The sequence below is a fragment of the Dicentrarchus labrax genome, unplaced genomic scaffold, assembly GCF_905237075.1.
Source record: "Dicentrarchus labrax unplaced genomic scaffold, dlabrax2021, whole genome shotgun sequence".
Classification (NCBI taxonomy): domain Eukaryota; kingdom Metazoa; phylum Chordata; class Actinopteri; family Moronidae; genus Dicentrarchus; species Dicentrarchus labrax.
The window spans coordinates 7372223-7391590 of NW_026136704.1; the positions used below are offsets into that span (position 1 = coordinate 7372223).

Here is a 19368-nt window from a genome sequence, read left to right on the forward strand (position 1 = left end):
ACTCTGGACCAAACAACATTGCTATTCCTGCTGTAGAGCCAAACTGCTTGCATGCTAAAAATTGAACTCCAGAGATCCAAGAACATTTCATAAATATTCTTCCCGATTGAGTCAAAAAGGATTGGAGCAAACAATACATGTGTCTTCAGATTCACTTGTCTCTAAAGTAGCTGGAAGTAAAATGTGATATTTTCTTTAGTTTTTATCTATAAAAACTCACAATTTGTCTGACCCCACTGCCATCAACATAAAGAATATTTTCCAGTTGTGTAAGAATACACAACATTTTGTTTTATTACTTTTGAAGTGCAGTCATGAAGATATTTAGGACCAGCTTTCCCAAACTGTTGCAGATAACTTTATGGATTGCTATATGGACACTGAGTCACTTTGCTGTGTATTTACAAAAGATTTCATTGCTGGTGCAGACTTATATATCCACACATACTCAGTGTATAAATATTTGCAGTGTAGCAGCTGCTGGCAGCAGTATTGACCTCTGGTGGAACATTGCACTTGATAGCTTCCTGGCTATGATACAACACCAAAGATTGCCGATGGTCTTTCACTGCAAAAACAGCCCTTGTAAAAATAAGCTAAATATTCTATATAATCGGTTTCTAATATAATCACATTTTATTCTAAGCCAGTTTTGCTTAGCTAGGATTCTTAAAACTAGAATAACAATCTAGCTACTGAAATATTGTAATGGTCCTTAAAACTAGAAGAAATACCAAAAATGTAAGCAAGTTAAAATAGGTATTTTGATCACTTCATTGAGCTGAAATTAAGATTAATAATTAGCAAAAAACACTTGTGACTTTGTGTGAAATGAAGGTACCAGAAGCATTCTTGTTTTTAGCATTTTTTATTAAAACGATGGAAAACTATGCTTCATTTATAACACTGGGACAAAACTACTTTCTATGACTAAGTTGTGCAAGTGGTTTTACTCTTAAAATAAGGAAAATAATCTTGTTCCTCTGCTGGGATGTTGATGCAAACCATTGTTGTATTAACCAATATCTTAAAACGAGATGGTTGACAAGATTTCTTTTTCTTTTTCTTTTTAGACACACATTTCCTAGAAACAAGGCTTTTTTACATTCTAGAGATTCCTTTTTTGCGGCGTTATCAGTTGGTACTGTGCTTATTGAGTAAGAAAAGAGGCAAATAAAAATGGTCTCAAAATCCCATTTAGCACATAAAAAAGCAGGAAGAAAGTGGTTACAATGATAAAGCAGGGATGAAGAAACGCAATATTTGCACTTCGGTCAAGACCAGGAAGCAACTCAAGGCTCTACCAAAGTTCACCATCACTTTAACGAAGAGTGAAACTGACTTCAGTGCAAGGCTGTTTCTGAGTTTGTCATGCTGACATCTATATTTCATTTAAAAGGTGATGATCCTCAAAATAACAAATCAGCACATCAAGCGCAGAGTAAATCCGATTGAGATCAGTTGATGTTTGTGTGCATACTCATGAGGTTCCAGGGCCAAAGAGTTTGTGTATGTGTCAGTACTGTGCCATGTCAAGTGTGAGCACCAGTGTGTTCTGCCAGCACAAGAGACCTCGAGATACCAGAGAGTTTACAGGAACCTCAGCAGCTCCGCTATCATGTTTCCCCCTCTGACCCACTGTGTACGTCCGATGATCTAAGTAGTTAAGCCGGGAAAGCTCCTCTCCCCACAGCCAGACATTCTGCAATTTGTCTCCCTCCTCCTGCTGGATAGCCAGCTGTTTCTACATCACTGCCCCGTCCCTCTGCCTCATTTCCCATCATGCAATGTACAGCTGCTCCCCTCTGCCTTCCTCTCCTCACCTTTGCATACATAATGATATTTCCACCAGAAGTCCTCACTCTTCCCCCCACTTTATATGAAAAGACAACCCCCCCCAACACACACACTCACACACACACACACACACACACACACACACACACACACACACACACACACACACTCTTCTTCCCTTCTTTTAACACACACACACACCCCACGAGCATTCCTATACAGTGAGCTCAGCCACACACACACATTTACACACTCCCAGCCATTTCCTCAAGTGAGCACAGCATGCTATCTCACAGCAAGAATGGCATATTGTTCTTGATATGTGTGTGAGACAGGAGAGTTTTAGGTTTCTGCCTTGCTAGAGATCTTTTGGCGGGAATTGAGTTCTTTAATTCTTACCTGCCGTGCCATGCAAATAGTTTTGGTTGTATTTGTTGAGGGTTTGTACCTCCAGTCGAGGTAAATATATATTATGTATATATTTGTGGTGCTCACAGCATTGAAAAATATTTATGGACAATCCACAGAACAGACTTTTATCAGTTTTTATTTAGACTTTTTATTCAATGGAATTAGATCCAATGCAAACTGCTCACAATGAGGTCTGTGGCTTATCAAGCGTCACAAGGACATTGTTTCTGGGAGAAAAGTTGCTGTTGTTGTTCAACGCTCCACAAAGGAAAAATGTATTGACTTTGGTTGTGTTGGGTTGGAGACAGAAATGTCAGAGACAGATATGTCAAATAAAACCAACTCAACACGAAACTATCTGCATGACTACATACTACTAACGGGAAGCAATAAAATGTTGTTCTTTCTGTAAATTGGGTGAATCAAGCGTTTTTATGATGGTGACTATGAAAACACTTTAAATGATGCCAAATCACTTCATGATAGCATATGTAACAGTTTGCAATTTGGTACTCGAAGCAATTAGATGCTTTAATTATTACAATATGTCACCCACCCTTTTAACATTACTATATTTAATTAGAGCTAATTAATGTAGTTAAGTTACTCTAATTAGTATTATTATTTTATGAATGGATCAAAAGACGTATAATGTAAAAAAAAAAAGTGTCATTTGTAAAGATGACCTCACAGAGAATTATTTTTCAGACTTCACAGTTCACGAAACAGTTTAGCATTTTTCAGCTTTGGTTTTATAAACCCACTGTACAGTGGCGGACTCTGGCTGTAGAAAGAAGAAAGAAATAAAAAGTGCGCAGAAAATTGTGATGCATTCATGTTGAACCAGTTCCAAACCCAATTGTTTTATTATGTTTTCTGCACTTCTGTAACAAAATACATGGGCAACTATTTAACCATTTATTTCACAAAGATACACATGATGTCAGTGAGAATGAGCTGCATATTGAGGAGCTCATTCAGGGTTAGGACCATAGAGGGCACTTTATTGTGTTTTGTCCACTGGAAGCGCACCCAGAAAGCACTTCCTCGTGTTTTATCTACCATAGGGCCATCCGAGAGGATTTTGATAGTTTTTTTTAACATGGGGGCAACTCCTCCTCGAGTCCACCAGTGGCCCTGTAAGCTACCTGCCCTAGCGACTAGCTGGTGAACATTCCCACGGAATTAACTTGTTTAAGGAACTTATATCTACTTTTGTTCACTTTCAAGTGATTGCGAATAAATGGTTCTGGTTGTTTTTCTGTATGGTCACATCCTCCATCCGTTTATTTAGTGGTTCCTGACAGCAGAGACAAGCTGACCAGATGCTGCGGTTCTGCTTCCAAACATGCTGCTGACGTTATCTAAACACCAAACTGATGCATCAGATGCACCACTGATGAAATAATGTTCTGGGTCACACACGGCGCAAAAATCAGCCTTGTCTATTTAATTCCACTGTGACAGCCAAGTTCAAAATAGAACCAGCTGTTCAGAGTTATTTGTTGCCAAAGAGCTGAGGATCTCCAACATGGCTGCCTGAGGGTGCGTTACGTCTCCTGAAAGCCTGCTTCAGGGTCAGACCAACATACAATGTGACATGTGGTTCGATACGACCTTGAGAAAACGTGCAAAGCTATCAGCGCTGCACTACTGACCTGAGCAGTGTTGTTTTGTGACGAATATCAACACGCCAAGTTCCATCTATCTGTCTGACAGGGCCACATGGAAAGTGACAGCTTGACCCACAACCTATGTGGGTCAGCAGAACCATGTGGCTGAGAGTTTGAGATAGAAGTATCTGCTCAGAGGAGCGATTAGCTGTTTCCATGTAGCTGATTGTGTTTGGAGAGAGGAAAAAGAGCCCCTGCCGCAGGTCTGCGCTGATCACACAGACAGGAAATAGACAGAGTCACATAGGCGCTGAAATGTGAGCTCAAGATGCTGATGATGTTTGACATTAAAACTTGATCGCAATCGTTTCAGGCTGCCTGATCACCCAATAGATTTTGGCCCGTCACTGAGTGTGTCAGTGCCTGATTTAAGACAAAGACTTCTCGAGTCTTATCACTGGAAGGGAGGCAGATACACAGAACAGAACACCCCGGTGCCTCTCGCTCCTGCAACAACCAGCTCCTTTATCCACTACATTGAAGTCAGCGCACCGGCGGCCTTTGAAGTGCACTCAGCCAAATCGTGCCGATTGGTTTTGTTTTGTCTGAAGTCGTGTCAAAAAAGCCCACATGTTGGAGAAAAGTCCAAAACCTGAAGAGAGGGAGATGGTCCAACAATGACTCAACGAGCAACGGACATCTGGATTTCTTTTTTTGTTCAAACCAGAGGAACATGATGCCCCGAGTCTTTTCTGTGATCCAAACACAACATATTGGTCTATGAATGACTCCACAAGATCACAAGAGCAAATTATGAAAAAAGAATTGTGGCAAGAAATAATAATCAATCCATACAAGTGATCAATACCATAGTGATAAATGCACCAGGTGCTGCAATTGCTGGCGTTCAAAATTAATTTTCCAGCTTGAACTCTGTTTTGGAAGTAAGAAACTCCAGCAGCAGCCCTCCTGCTGGTCGCCAGTGAAGGTCAAAGATGACTTCATGCTCCTTTAGAAGCAATAAAGGGTGCTAGTGTGTCGTCGCTAACTATATGATTCTGTGTGTTTCAGAGTATTGAGCGAGAGGAGCCAATAGAGGTGGACCCCGCCCCAACACACGCTGGATTGGAGAATGGACACGCTACAGGTAAGCACGTCATGACTGTTTTACAACCAGCGTCAAGGTTGTTTGATGTCAATAAAAAAGGAGTTTTCAAAGGGGGGCTTCACCGACTTGGAGATCAGTTACTCAGCTTGTGAAAACAGTTGTGTAATTTCTTCTGTGGCTCCGGTGGAGCTTTATAAAGTTTAAAAAATAACCCTGATGATGTCATCTGGGATTATGGTTAGGTTAGGTTAGCTCAGACCCAGAGACTACAAATCTTTAACAGCGCCTCAAGACAGAGTCTGTCTTACAAACTTACAGCCCCCTCCACTCAAAAATGTGTTTATGTTCTTGTTCCTACAGTGTGCTGTTTGAATGATGAATGTGCAGTGAATGTGAGTCTGACACTAGAAGGATGTTTTCACATTCATCTGCTGAAAGTGAAAAGTTTCTATGTGCGCACTGAAAATCTGATTTTAAGATAATAAGTGGAGCTGAGATAGTTAGAGCTGAGTTTATTGATTTTTAGCAGCACAGGATATCAAAACAAGCTTAAAACACAATATTGACATAATATTAAAGTTGATATGGCAAACAGGTTAGCAAACAGTTGCTTATTTACACATGCAGCAGCTAAGGAGCAACATTAGAATTAAATTTGAATTACTAGTTTCTGGTTGCCTGATGAAAGAAAATCCAATATTAAGCTCATTTTTGGCCTCCAACTCCTCAGGGATACATCTAGATTATTCATCAATATGATCATTTAAAATCTTTTAACCAACCAGAACATTCAGCGCTGGTACACGGAAAGATCTCTCCATCCAGTGACTTTCTGCATGAGCACACGGCTCCTGTCGCCATGAGGATGCCGCACCTCCCCATCACCGCTACAACCAAGACGGCAGAAGTTAAGGGCCCCGACTCTCCCAGCAGCCCTGTTGGTTCTCGGTCCTCTCTGGTCAATGAGGTCTCACCTACCGGCCAATCAGCTGCCAGCACCAAAGAGACCCAACCAACAGAGGAGCCTCCAATTCAACCAGGTGGCTGATGGTTTCCACTGTGTGAGCATGAATGCAGCACAAGGTACGGTTGGTTTTGTAAAATCTTAACCTCTTAATTTACAATTTCCCTTTTCTTTGTTGCTGTTAGTATCTTCTACATGGACCCCTACACCTATCAGAGCTCTGGGATCTCCCCGCCTTCAAGGTGAGCCATGTTTTCACACACACACACACACACACACACACACACACACACACACACACACACACACACGCTATCCTGTCAGAGACTACATCATGGACATGATTTAGAGGAACTGTTTGTCTCTTGCAGAGAAGGCAAATTCAGCCCCCACTAAGTCTGTGACCTATTCGGGGCTGCTGCAGCAGGACAGGTGAGTGAAAGGTGACCCATGAGGGACATCTTAAGGATAAGTAAAACATCTTAAGGATAGGTAAAATATTGCATTGTCTGACCCGTCTGTGCTCCCGTCCTCCAGAGATGGCGATGTCAGCAGCGACAGATCCTTCGGGCAGGTGGGAGAAAGGAGGAGGGAGCTGGTGAGGTCACAGACTCTGCCACGTAACATCGGCGCTCAGGCTCGTCGCTCTATCTTTGAAAGACTGGACTCTGAAGCCAGCAACAGGTAAATGCAATGGGTGTTCGGGTGATGTGGGAATTATGGTAGATACAAGTGTCCTGAACACTAAAACTCTCTCATGTGTCCTTGCCCCATGTCTATGTACAGTCGCCCCAAGCCAGTGGACTCTAAACCAAAACTCAAGCGGTCCCAGAGTTTTGGGGTGTCCAGTGCCAGCAGCATCAAGCAGATCCTTCTTGAGTGGTGCCGCTCCAAGACCATAGGCTACCAGGTAAACTTGCAGAGAACAATCCCACTCTATGAATGTTATCATTTATTGCATCACATACATTTTAAGGTTTATACTTACATGTTTATGTTGTTTGGGGACATATTCTCTAAGATTTGGTTGGTTTGGTAAGTTGCTATCAGGCGGCACACAAGTTTAATTTTCTTTAAGTACTATGCCTGTTTTAGCCCACAAACTACAAATTGCACAAATATTTCATTGCTGATGACCATTTCCTAAAACAGATCATACTTGATTACATTTTTGACATTGGTTCATTTCACTATAGCATGAAAATGAACTGACAAAGACTTGCTTGAGATAGGTAATCCAGTGTGTCTGGTTTTATTTTTGTCAAAGTGATGTTATTGTTGCACAGTAATGTAGTGGAAACTGACGCCGGAAAATCTGAGGGTTTAAAGTCTGCTGCAGATCTACAGCAGCAATGTTAATGCAAGAAGCCAATAAATTCACATTATCCTTTTCAAGATGTTTTCCAGCTGGCAGTCTTTTGGGTCGGACTGTGAACGTAATGTTGTTCCTCAGCCTGAAGTCTCAGATATCAGAGCTTCCTACCAGCACATGAACACACCACATCAGCCGACTTTAGATATCCACCCAGGCTTTCAACTGCAATATTATGCTATAATAATGTAAGGTTTAAAGACAAGTATATATTTACAGTGATGGATTGCCTGTGTTGACCAACACTTGGCAAGCTGATCTTCATATCATACAGAAAGTCTTTTGTAGGTGATTTATTTCATTTTGATTGATAGGCTGTAGCTGGGCACTGTTTAGCCTAGCTTAGCATGAAGTGATGCAGGTGTTAGCAGCTAACCTGGCTCTCTTCAAAGTTAAAAATATCAATGCTTATAAATCTAATTAATTAAAATCTATTTAATTTAATCCATGCAGTGGAAATATGAAATTGCACCATTTGCCTGGAAACCTCATTGTGGTACCTGGTGGTTGTTTGCTGAGACATAGTTTACCGTGTAACTGTACAGATCAAAGAAAAATGTAAATTAAAGCTGCGGTAGATCATTTTTATAAAAAATATTTTTTGTCATATTTGCTGAAACTTACACTATACCCGTGACAGTAGTACATGAGACAGATAATCTGTAAAAAATGAACAAATAAATAAAAAGAGGTTCCTCTGGCTCCTCCTAGTGCTCCTAATCGCATTTACATAAACCCACCTGGCCTGAACGAAAACAACCAATCCAAAGCGAGAAAGATTGTTGATTTCAGAGTCTTATTCCAAGAGCTCTAAATACAGACACTTTGGGACCCTGGGAATGAGACTCAACAATCAATTATTATCAAGCCCCCAACCTAAAGCGTCTTTGTATCTTTCTCTGCTCTGATTAGTTGTTTTCGTCCAGGCTTAGCTCTTAGAACTAGAGCACTAGAAAAAACCAAGGGGCTGATTTTTTTCACAGATTATCTGTCTTATGTAATACTGTCAGGACACGGAAAATTTCAGCAAATATTAAGTTATAATATAAGTTTTTATAAAAGTACTACTGCAGCTATAACAAGCTTTAGAGGTGTTGGTAAGCAAATTTAACTTTGGAAAACAGCCAGGCTAGCTGTTACCCCTGCCTTATGCTAAGCTATAGGCTGATTGCCTCTTGGCTCCAGGTCCTTACTCAGTGGACAGACATGAGATCATTCTCATCTACAGTGTAACAGGGACAGGGCACATTTATATAACTAACATTACTGTGTGAGTTAGCCAAGGTGAGAATAACATTCAGAAAGGTTTCAAACAGCCAGCAGTAATGAAATGTTTACACAATGTGTCGCAAATGGGCTCAATATGCAAAATCTCCAGCATGGTCCTTCTGTATGAGATATCTGTCTTTATATAGCTTTAACCTGTCAGCACACAGTGCAGTGCTAATGTGTTAATCATCTACCTCTCAACCATAGAGGTGTAAGAAAGTGAGCGTCCTTGTGTATATAGGTGTGCGTGAATGTGTAAGTGTGTGTTCTGGTGGTTGAGGGTGCAGGGTCCAGGTAGTTTGAGTTATGGTTGAGAACACCGACACATTGCTGCACTCTGGTACCCTTTTCCTCACAACGGCTTGTGCCAGCTGCTCCATGTGGCTTTGGTTATAGTCAAGCCAGGCAAAGCCAAGACTCTTATTAACTGGGAGCAAACATACAAACACACACACGCACACACACACAGAAACACACAAGAGAGAGAGAGAGGGATGTTCATCCGATGACTTGACATGTTGCATTTCATTCAAAGCTAACTCCAGACTAATAAAGGACAGCCTTGAAATGACATGATTTTAAAAGCACGTAACAGACCAAAGGCAGGAGAGAAGAGGAGAGAGGAGGAGGAAAGTCTGTTTTATCCATCATAATTACGGGCTAGACAGTGAACAGGGAGATGGCTTTATGAAGCTACAACAAGCTGCCAGTCAGTTTTACAAGTCATGTTCTTTTACCTCCTTCAGTCTTCCAGCTTTTTGTGCTTCCTTCCATGCGCACAAAGGCCTGGAGTGACACAGAGACTCACTCCCTGAAACACACTTGCCACATCATCACCGCCAAATCTTCTTCTTCTCTGTTTCTCTGTAGAACATTGAGATCCAGAACTTCTCGTCCAGCTGGAGTGACGGGATGGCTTTCTGCGCTCTGGTCCACTCCTTCTTCCCCACTGAGTTTGACTACAATTCTCTTTCCCCTGCCAATCGCAAACACAACTTCGAGCTGGCCTTTGGGACTGCAGAGTGAGTGGTGGCTAAATTTGAATGTAAAGACGAGGCAGCTGTTTAGAAGTGTCCATTTGTCCCTGATATGATTAATGTGACGCAGTTTAATTAATTACATATTTATTGTAGAACCGATCATTCTTCTTAAAGGGTGCATTAAGAGCTAACATTAGAACATCATGAGACGTTTGGTTCATATTTGATACAGTTTCAGAGGCTTTTCCCAAACTCACTAGAATAAAAGTATGTGTGTCAACATATTTTTAACATTAAAGGTCCAGTGTGTAACATTTAGGATAATCTAATGGCAGGAATTGAACAAAATATGCATAACTGGTTTTCATTAATGTATAATCACCTGAAAATAACAATCACTGAGGGTTTTTTTTTTTTTACCTTAGAATGAACTGTTTTATCTACAGATGCTGCAGTTTGCCTTCCATGTTGAAACGCTATGTTTCTACAGTAGCCCAGAACTGACAAACCAAACACTGGCTCTAGATAGGGCCTTTCATGTTTTTCGAGACTTTCATGGCCATCATAGTTTTTCCTACATACTTCACAGCCTGGTCTTTAAATACAGACATCAGCAGTGTTCAGTTAGTTGCAATCTGCACCTTCACCACTAGATGACACTAAATCCTACAAACTGGTTCAGAGCTAGAGCTGGGACTAATTGAACTAGCTAAATAAAGACAGCTAACTTAACGTTGCTCAAAGTGAAATACACATATTAACAACTCCTAAGATCAGTAATAAACACATATATCTATATTTGTTTGCACACTAACCACAATATGATTAGCCAGAACCAGCCCATCTATGCCCAGCCGATTCTGGGTGAGGATGTAGATAGTTACAGGTTTTTTTTTTTTATTACAGCTATATATGTGTAAAGCTGTAGGCTACAGGCAACAGCATGTATCAGGCCTATTTGATGGTGCAATTTAAAGTACAGATTTAGTGTGCCTGTCTCTGAAAATCTAATGCCCCTTCCCCCCTGCCTAATAATCCTTCTGCCAGGTCTGGTACCATGGTGCCTGTGCCAGAGTCCTATACTTAAAGTCTGTGCTTACCAGTCTGTCTGGCCACCCATGTTGTAGTCAGAGATGCAGCATGAAAGTCCCGAGCCAATGAATAAACTAAAATGTTGAACTATTCCTTTAAAGCCATGGTACAAACTGTTCATGTGACTGAAGTCTCTTTACGCAACAGCAGAAAGACTTACTTGTTGGTGGAGAGTCCACTGTGGTTTCTGAGTTTTGCCTTAAAGTATTTACTGGCCTTTACTGCATCAACGATGCAAGTCTGTGCACTTTATTGTGGCTGAAGGTCTCTTCATTTGTGTTCTTTGTTGCTTTTGTTTTATAGGCCTCTGCAAAGTTCGGATTTTAAATGCAAGAGCGTAACACACACATTTTATATGGCGATGTTCCATACTGTCTGTTTCACTAGGCTTTTTTCTTTTATATGTTTGGTGAAAGTTTTGCCCAACTACACAGCTTCACGCAGCATGGCTTATTGTTTTCACAGATATTGTACATACAGACTGCATACTTTAGATATAGATCAGACATTATACAGAGCATGGACTTACAGTATGTTGGGGGCTTAAAGACTGACACTCCATTTAAGAATGTGTTGTTCTCCGGCTGATAACACCGCTGTAGAATTAAGCTGATTTGGCTGAAAAACAATATTCACTTCACAGAATCAATCCTTCATATATGATGGCAGCTTTACATTTGACCTCTTAAAGAGATCACAGCAGAGACTTATAGCGCAGTAAATGTATATGAATTATTACATGCATGGTGTTGTTCTTTAACCCCTCAAAACATGTTTGTTGGAATGTAAAGGAAACGTCAGTGTTTTCATCAGAACTATCCAAGACACATGTTAGATGCAGATTACGGCTTTAGAAAGGTTAGACTGATGAATCAGATTGATACTGACTGTAAGCTTTTCCTTGATACAGTTCAGTCATTGTGTTTCACCCCTTATATCAACAGATTGAATCAAATAGTCGACTACAATAGGACTTTTAGGACTTGGCAGACTTGACTCCAGACTTGAGTGCAAAGACTGACAACAATGACATTCTGATTTTTTCAAAATGCCAGATGCTGCTTCGGTTGAGTTGTAGTTGAAATATATTCTTTCAGCATGAAGCCTCCCCTCTGACCCATGTTTCTCTGTCTGTGTCTCCAGAGTGAAGGCAGGCTGCGACCGGCTGATCGAGGTGGAGGACATGATGATCATGGGTCGTAAACCGGACCCCATGTGCGTCTTCACCTACGTCCAGTCCCTCTACAACCACCTGCGCAAGTTTGAGTGAAGCTCAAAAGCAGAGGGTCCGATTTGATGCACAGCCCTCCTTTAAGACTCATCCTACTTCAACCTCTTCTTCTTTCTCTGTACCCAACTTGGAGCTGAGGGGAGATCCAGAGCTGGCAGGGGAGCGCTTTGAAAAGACTACACTGCCCCCTGGTGGTGGTTTAGTGAGCATTGCTCCACAGGCTGCAGGAAGAGTGCTCACAGATGCACAGTGGACTCATAGGGAGGGTGCTGCGATGTTATCTGTAATGAAGAAGATGAATCTACACACAAATGTCAGGGTTGGTCTGTCAGCAGTATTTTCTGTGTGTGTATGTGTGTGTGTGTAGTTGAGTGCAACTATTGCTGTGTTGTATAAATTGTTATTATCATCACGTGTGTTTGAAAGTGAGTATCCACATTAATCTTTGATATTGCACCAATGTAGAAGATGTATGCTTTACAAATGTCACTGAATAACTGAACTGTAGGCGAGTGTTTGTGAGGAAGCAGAGCACACTGTGGGGCAGAATATCTAACAAAATATTTGTGAAATGGAGCCGATTGCTGATTGATATTTACGTCCGCACATGCTGTGATATTGTGCTGTTGAGATGATGTTGAGATATGGAAAATGAAATCAATAAATTGTACTGTTTGACACCTAAATGTGGGCACTATGTTCTTTACCAAAGAGACATTTTTGGGCATTTGCATTGTAACAGAAAAGCAAAGATAGAACAAAAAAACATTTAAAACAATTACTTCCACTGGGAACATGCCACCACACTACATATTTTTTTCAAATCAAGTCAACAAGTTAGATGAACACAACTGCTTTGAAATTTATTTTAAAAGACCTAATTCATTTGTGTGTTACCAATTTAAATAATTTATTTAAGTTGGTCTAACAATTCTCTTTTTTCAGTGCACTGGGACTATTACCATTTTTTTTAGAAAGAAGCACATGAGAGAAGAAAGAAAGGAAGAAAGAAAAGTTTCAACATAATGTCAACTGTGGCCAAAAGGGCTGATTCAGCGGACTGATATTTGGCTAATATTAGTCTCTGTTAAATTACATCTGTTAGTAATTCTTTCCTTTTACAGGAAAAAATTGTTTGCAGAGATTATGATTTTGGACGTTAACTCGATTGCTTTCTGTCTCCACTGCACATGTTTCATCTGTTGCTTTTGGATTACAGATATTACTTTTTGATCCAACAGTGCTTAAAATAATGTAACAGAGTTTCTAATCTTTTTTGCTGTTAATTATAGCAGCCTAACTTATACAAATATGATAAATTCTGTGCATGTGATTATTCATATCCATAGCTAAATCAAGAATCTAGAAATTAATAATTTGCTTTTGTTTTATTTTCCATTAGCAGCAAACTGTCTGACCTTTCTTTTTTAAAAGAAAAAAATGAAACATGAACATAAAACATCTCCTTCAATCTCTATCCTTATTATGGATTTTCTGGTTTATTAGGTAACTTTACTGTAACCTACAGCAGTGTTTTTCAAAGTGGGGGCTTCCAGGAGGCATCAGGGGGGGCTCAGAAGATTTAAGGTAGGATGAAGGATTTAAATAAAAAAAAAAATGGAATTATTAATCCTCTGAATTACCTCCCAGTCAGAACATTGTTCATCATATAAACTGTCAGTGTTGACCTGCTAACGGTCCGCGTCTGCCACTAAGCTGTTGCTCCTGAACTTCAGCACGCTAGCAAGTGCTAACTCGCAAAAATGTAAGTTTAATCTAATGTAATGATTAAAGATTTAAATACAGATTTGATAATTATTGCATTAATACAAATAAGGAAATACATTCAGAAGTTGTTTTGTTTCTCGTTTTTTTTTCTATTTTATTTTTCCACAGTATTGTCAGTAGGTTTTAAAGACATCTTGCAAAAGGGGGGATAGTGCTATCTGGGGGGCCCTGGCATGGAAAGGTTTGGAAACCCCTAACCTACAGTATCCATTCCCACAAGTTTGAATCAGAAGACATCAACATTTTTGAGCTAAAATAACTTATCACTTTAAAGTGCTGCAACACAAGCCAATCCATGACGTCACTGTCCGTGTTTCTTTAACCCTTCACAGCTGATAGAAAACAGTTGCTGCACATGGAGTCACTGATTGCTGCAGATCAGAGACTCTATTATGTTCACTATAGCAGCCAGTGGACTCTGTCACTGAGTGATTTAGTGACCCTGGGTGCTGCAGCACAGATATATCATATAAACACATCATCTCTGAGCACTCATGAACAACAGGCTTTAAACAAAGGGCTCAATGTGAGACACAGAATATGCACAGGTACAGAGAGAAAGAGTTTTTTTATACTTTGATTTACAATCTAACACTCCTCATGGATAATCCCTGCCTGTACTTCTTTTAATAAAGTCTTCTTCAACAATTTGTTTCAAATATAACCTGCAGCCATGCATCTAATTTGGTCTCAGTGTTAAACTTTTTATTCAAGCAAATGAGGAATGGTGTCTCTAGTTTTCGCAGTGGAGGAATACAGCAGATCACTCCACCATGCAAAGGTTTTTATAGGAATCAAGTGTCTTTATTTCACACCATTGAGTTGTTATGCAAATAAAATGGATTATTAAGTTACAACTTATCAAATCTGACCTACTTGGAAACTTGTTTGGAATGCTTAGATGAGCAGTCAGAATCAGGTTTATCGCCAATAGGTTTTCACATACACACACAGGAATTTTCCTTTGGTATATTGGCGCATAACAATAAACAGAGAATGAGAAAAATATAAATAAAGATAAAAGCAATAACTACAAGCTATAATTGACAATAACGTATTAAATATATTATTAAGACAATTATAAGATAATAATATGACCGTTATTTAAATGAATTATTGTCCAGGGGATGAGCGAAGTTCGCAGTATTAAGTTTAAAGAATATTTGCAAATATGTTTTTCAAATATTGGATCTTTATATATTTATATTCAATCTGTGTCCTTTTGTATTGACCCGTGTGTCCCATTGGAGTCTAATACAACCTCTGTGTTTGGTCGATGTTATAATGAATATAAAATCATTTCCAAAGTATTTCGCAACTTACACTCCGCACCATCGATCTGTGGACACAATAAAGCAATAACAGTAATCGGTTAATTCATTGTCTATGTATATGTTATGTATATATAATCCCAAAACTCTTCAAATACAGGCAGAGCAGCTGAAGATCACACAATGCACTGCAGCATGAAAACAAGTGTGGGGATTAGAGGCAGAGGTGAATAACACCTGGATTTGTAGGGTGCTGGGCGGTGGGTGATCTGATCTGGGTATAAGAAGCTCCTCCTCAGCTGTCAGCAGCAGTGGAGGCCGGGCAGTGTGTGTGTGTGTGTGTGTGTGTATGTGCAGTGCGTGTGTGTGTGTGTCTCTGTGTGGAGTTATGGCTCTGTTCATGGACTCAGACTTCTCTTTACTCAAGCAGAACCCGCAGAAAGACATGGTGGATTTTAAAGCTTTATTTGGAGAACAGGATCACTGTAAAGGTGAGTTCACTATCATTTAAATCATCCGTCCTTTCGGTTTGTCTCCTGTAGTCAATTTCACTCAACAAACTCAAGAAAGCACACCAAAGGGAAATTAGACAGGCGAGCCAAGTACCATCAAAAGAGCAAGTAAATTCGATCAATGTGACATTTTTAATGCAAAAAGAGGACAATCACCGACAGAATGATTTAACATTATTATTATTTAATTGTATTATCTAAATAAAACATTTAAACAATTAGAAACAAATGTGCCTGTGTTATGAGCAAATTATAAACCTGGAACAAAACCTCGTAAATATATGGGGCTACAGTAAAATGTATTATACGAAAATATATTAAATGAATCCAAATTTGTAAAATAAAATAATCTTTTCCTACAGTGTAGTTTTGGTGAACAGTCCCAGCGTGTGATTTTATTTGAATACCCTACAAAAACAATTGTATCTAATAATAATAATAATAATATTAATCATTTAATAATTGTCTTCCTCTTTTCTCTGCCTCCTTTTTATTCATTTTATTTACATGTCTTTTTAATCATTCTTTCACTTCCCTTTGTGATTACAAGATGCTCGGGCTGAGGGCGCGCTGTCCTCCCCGGAGCCGGACAGAGCCGCCGGACTGATGGAGGGCCAGAGGAAGAGGAAGAGGACCATCTTCAGCCGAGCCCAGCTGTCAGAGCTGGAGCAGGCCTTCGCTGTGACCCCCTACCCGGACATCACCCTGAGGGAGAGGCTGGCCGCGCACACACACCTGCCCGAGAGCAAGATACAGGTGAGTGTGCTGCTCTGGGGTCTCCCTTCAGCCTAAAAAACCCACTGACCTGTATTTAGAGAATATCTGATGACAATGTTGCCATTTATTAGATGTGTTAAAGTAAAAGTAAAACTGAAAAAATATTGTATTGCGATATCTTTTTTTGTGATATTGTATCAATTTTTATGGTTAGACCCCCAACTGTTAGATAGTATCCACTGTGACAAATATAAATACAGATTCCACAGTTCTGGTTTGCATAAAAAAGAAAAAAACAACCTTTTTTAAACGTTTGTGCATATGGTGGTGTGCTCTTTATTCTATGATACTTTTATATTAGCTTGCATTAAATCACCTAGTTTACAGAATAGAAATATATCACAATATATTGAATCGTAACCCCTGTGTCATGATACACATCGTATCACCAGATTATTCCCTATACACAGCCCTAGTGTAGAATTTAGTGTTGTCTAGTGGTGAAGCTGCAGACTGCAAACATTTGAATACAGCTCAGCCTTTCAGTCGTGTAGGAGAAACTATGGTGGCTGTGAAGCTTGCGAGAAACATCAAAGGCCCTATCTACAGCCAGTGTGTGGTTTGTCTGTCCTGGGCTACTGTAGAAAAACAGCGGTTCAACATGGTGGGCTCTGTAGAACAGGACTGTACCGGAGTATGACATACCATCTCTGCGCAATTTATGTCAGACTAAATTGTGTGACATGACTTGTTAACAGCAAAAACAGAATTATGATAACACGACAAAGTCCACCAAAAGTGTGATTACTTTACAAGTCTTACCATTTTCAACAGGTGTGGTTTCAAAACAGAAGAGCCAGAAGTATCAAGACTGGGAGACTCCCCAAGTCCAACAAGTCAGTCCTGGGAGGTAGAGGGGTTGTTGATCCCTCCACTGGGCCTGTGACCTCTGCTTTCCTCGCCTCAACCACCCTGGCAGACATATTCAGGCCGGAGCAGAACCACTCCTGTGAGGACGTCCCGCAAATGTATTCTGACTGGATCCAAATCTACAGCAACCCCGTATCATCGCCACCATCTTCCTCGTCAATCCACCAACAGCCCGCGCTGGGCTCCTCAAAACCTCCAGAGTCTCGTCTCTGGGAGGAGGAGCAGCACCACCAGAGGCAGCACCTGGGACCAGCGCTCCCGGGCTTCCTCCCCAGTTCTTTCCCTCAGCCCGTCAGCAGGCAGCCTCACCACCCAGCCTCCTCCCGCTCCTACCAGGCCTTCAGGAACTTCAAACCCCAGACCGTGGCTCCACCCGGGGCTCATCAAGCTGTGTACGGCAGCAGCGCTGCAGGAGGAGGTCACACCTCTGTAGACCAGGTAGTCCCTTCCCATCCTCAGCCGGTGTACTGGGAGGTAACTCAGGGCCAAGGACACCACCACCATCACCACCACCCACACCATCACCACCACCCTCAAATGGGACCACAGACCTCCATGGGCTACATCTCAGACCTGATCTACAACGCTGCTATTGTCACCAACTTTCTGGAGTTCTGATTAATCTGGATGTGGAGCATGACCAGTGGAATATATGAATCCTGGGGCTTCTATTCCTGTCAGTATTTCCCTTTACAACACCTCTTGAGTTCACACTGTTCTGTGTGTTACTACTGCCGATCGGTCCTCAAACCTCTATAGAGTTGTTTTCAAGTTGTGGTTGGTTTGTCCTTGTCTTGTGTTTTTAGTATGTTCCAGTCATGTTTTAAATATGTTAGGATCCATTACATCCCAGTTGAAATTGCTATAATTTACAGTTGCATTGGCTCAGTTTTTACAGTTTCAGTGTGCAAAACATTCAATGCAAATCACATGCCCATCCCTCAGAATACAGACACCTCAGCTACGTTAGCACAAGTTTCAGTGCCCAACATATCAGAGGTGTGGACTCGAGTCAAGACTAGGACTAAAGCTGGACTTGAGGCTCAAATTTGATTGATTTGCAACTTCACTTGGACTTGAGACTTTTCACTTGAAAATATTTGATACTGTCCCCCAAGCCCAAAGACCCAAAAGCACAAAAAGTATGTGTGTCACAAATCAATTCCCAGCGAGTTGACACTTAATTCCACAGATCCACTTTGTTTGAACTAATCCGACGGCATCCAATCCATGAAGAACTAACGTTACTTTACTGAGCACCAGCTGGAAAAAATGATACCAAAGATACTTTTGTTTTGCTCATTCTGTTGTTAAAATGGCATTACATTTGAGAGCAAATTGTGAATTGTTTAGGACTCAAAACTCAAAGTTTAGGACTTTAGACTTGCAGACATGTGACTTGCAAAAACCTGATTGATCTGGTTGGTCCCACCCCGGAAATTAAGTGATCAGTACGTCAAACATCAAATGTATAGCAGTGGTTGAAAGACAAAACGAGGAAAATGAAATGCAATTTCTTTCCATTTTATTACTGTCAAATGTTGTAATGTATTATGGTATGTATTATTAAATGTATTATGTTGGTGATGTAAATGGCCGTTTAATCATTTCCAACATTACTTTAGCTGACTGTATTTTATATGATCAGTCTTATGTAAATATCTAAGGTTTGGGGTCGATACAGACAGAAAGAAGCACAATCACCATTTTATCTTGTATGTAGGATTTACTGTAGTTTCAAATCAGACTTTAGACTACACTATCAACTGTATATTTACAGGAATACAACATATCCAATAAACACTATGAAAGCTTTCAAACGTCAATCTTACTCTGTATTATTTCAAACACTGACTGACTTTTGCTGGAATTGCACATTTTCTATGTCATTGTTATTTGTATAAACTTGAGGAAATGAGCACAGCTGGTGGTGTTTTGAGGAGAACGTATGGACATATATGTGTCAGTGTTGAAATGGCCTGATAAACATACTGTGTGATGTATTGCCTAATTTGATTTGTGTACCGTGTGAGATTCAGAGGCCAAATGAAGAACAGCATTTTGCATTCAGAGATTAGAAAACTGAAACTGAGCCAATGCACCAGTCAACTGTGTAAAGTGAAAGATATATAAGCTTAGGACATGTTCCAGTATGTTTCTAGTGTCATTTTGTTGTTTTCCATTTAAATAAAGGACTAATTGGAGAATCCATAGCAGCTCGTAAACATTTCTTTGGTGGTCTCACTGATGTACTTGTCATGGATTCTCCTCACAGATGCCAGCTCCTGTTTTCCTGCTCTAAGCTGAACTGTG

At 40.4% G+C, this 19368-nt stretch overlaps 2 protein-coding genes across 3 annotated transcripts in view; both read left to right on the top strand.

The window, feature by feature from the left end:
• The window catches only part of smtnl (smoothelin, like), a 35539-nt gene extending 23016 nt beyond the window's left edge, over positions 1 to 12523 (top strand). For both annotated transcript variants that reach the window (XM_051397584.1, XM_051397585.1), the window contains exons 3-10: positions 4893 to 4968; positions 5715 to 5969; positions 6079 to 6135; positions 6265 to 6325; positions 6431 to 6577; positions 6680 to 6803; positions 9405 to 9556; positions 11750 to 12523. In XM_051397584.1, coding sequence (XP_051253544.1) covers positions 4893 to 4968; positions 5715 to 5969; positions 6079 to 6135; positions 6265 to 6325; positions 6431 to 6577; positions 6680 to 6803; positions 9405 to 9556; positions 11750 to 11876 — 999 coding nt within the window. In that variant the 3' untranslated portion in view covers positions 11877 to 12523. The remainder of the gene's footprint in view (positions 1 to 4892; positions 4969 to 5714; positions 5970 to 6078; positions 6136 to 6264; positions 6326 to 6430; positions 6578 to 6679; positions 6804 to 9404; positions 9557 to 11749) is intronic.
• Positions 12524 to 15239: 2716 nt separating this feature from the next.
• Positions 15240 to 18745, top strand: sebox (SEBOX homeobox). Its single transcript, XM_051397600.1, has 3 exons — positions 15240 to 15387; positions 15959 to 16164; positions 16960 to 18745. Exons 1-3 carry the CDS (start codon positions 15246 to 15248, stop codon positions 17671 to 17673), a joined length of 1062 nt encoding a protein of 353 aa, XP_051253560.1. The 5' UTR covers positions 15240 to 15245; the 3' UTR covers positions 17674 to 18745.
• Positions 18746 to 19368: the final 623 nt, after the last annotated feature.

Excerpts from the sequence above, each read along its gene's own strand:
- sebox (XM_051397600.1), top strand. The coding sequence starts at position 15,246 with ATGTGCAGTGCGTGTGTGTGTGTGTCTCTGTGTGGAGTTATGGCTCTG. Across the intron at positions 15,388-15,958 it reads AGAACAGGATCACTGTAAAG|ATGCTCGGGCTGAGGGCGCG; the intron begins GTGAGTTCACTA and ends TGTGATTACAAG. Across the intron at positions 16,165-16,959 it reads TGCCCGAGAGCAAGATACAG|GTGTGGTTTCAAAACAGAAG; the intron begins GTGAGTGTGCTG and ends CATTTTCAACAG.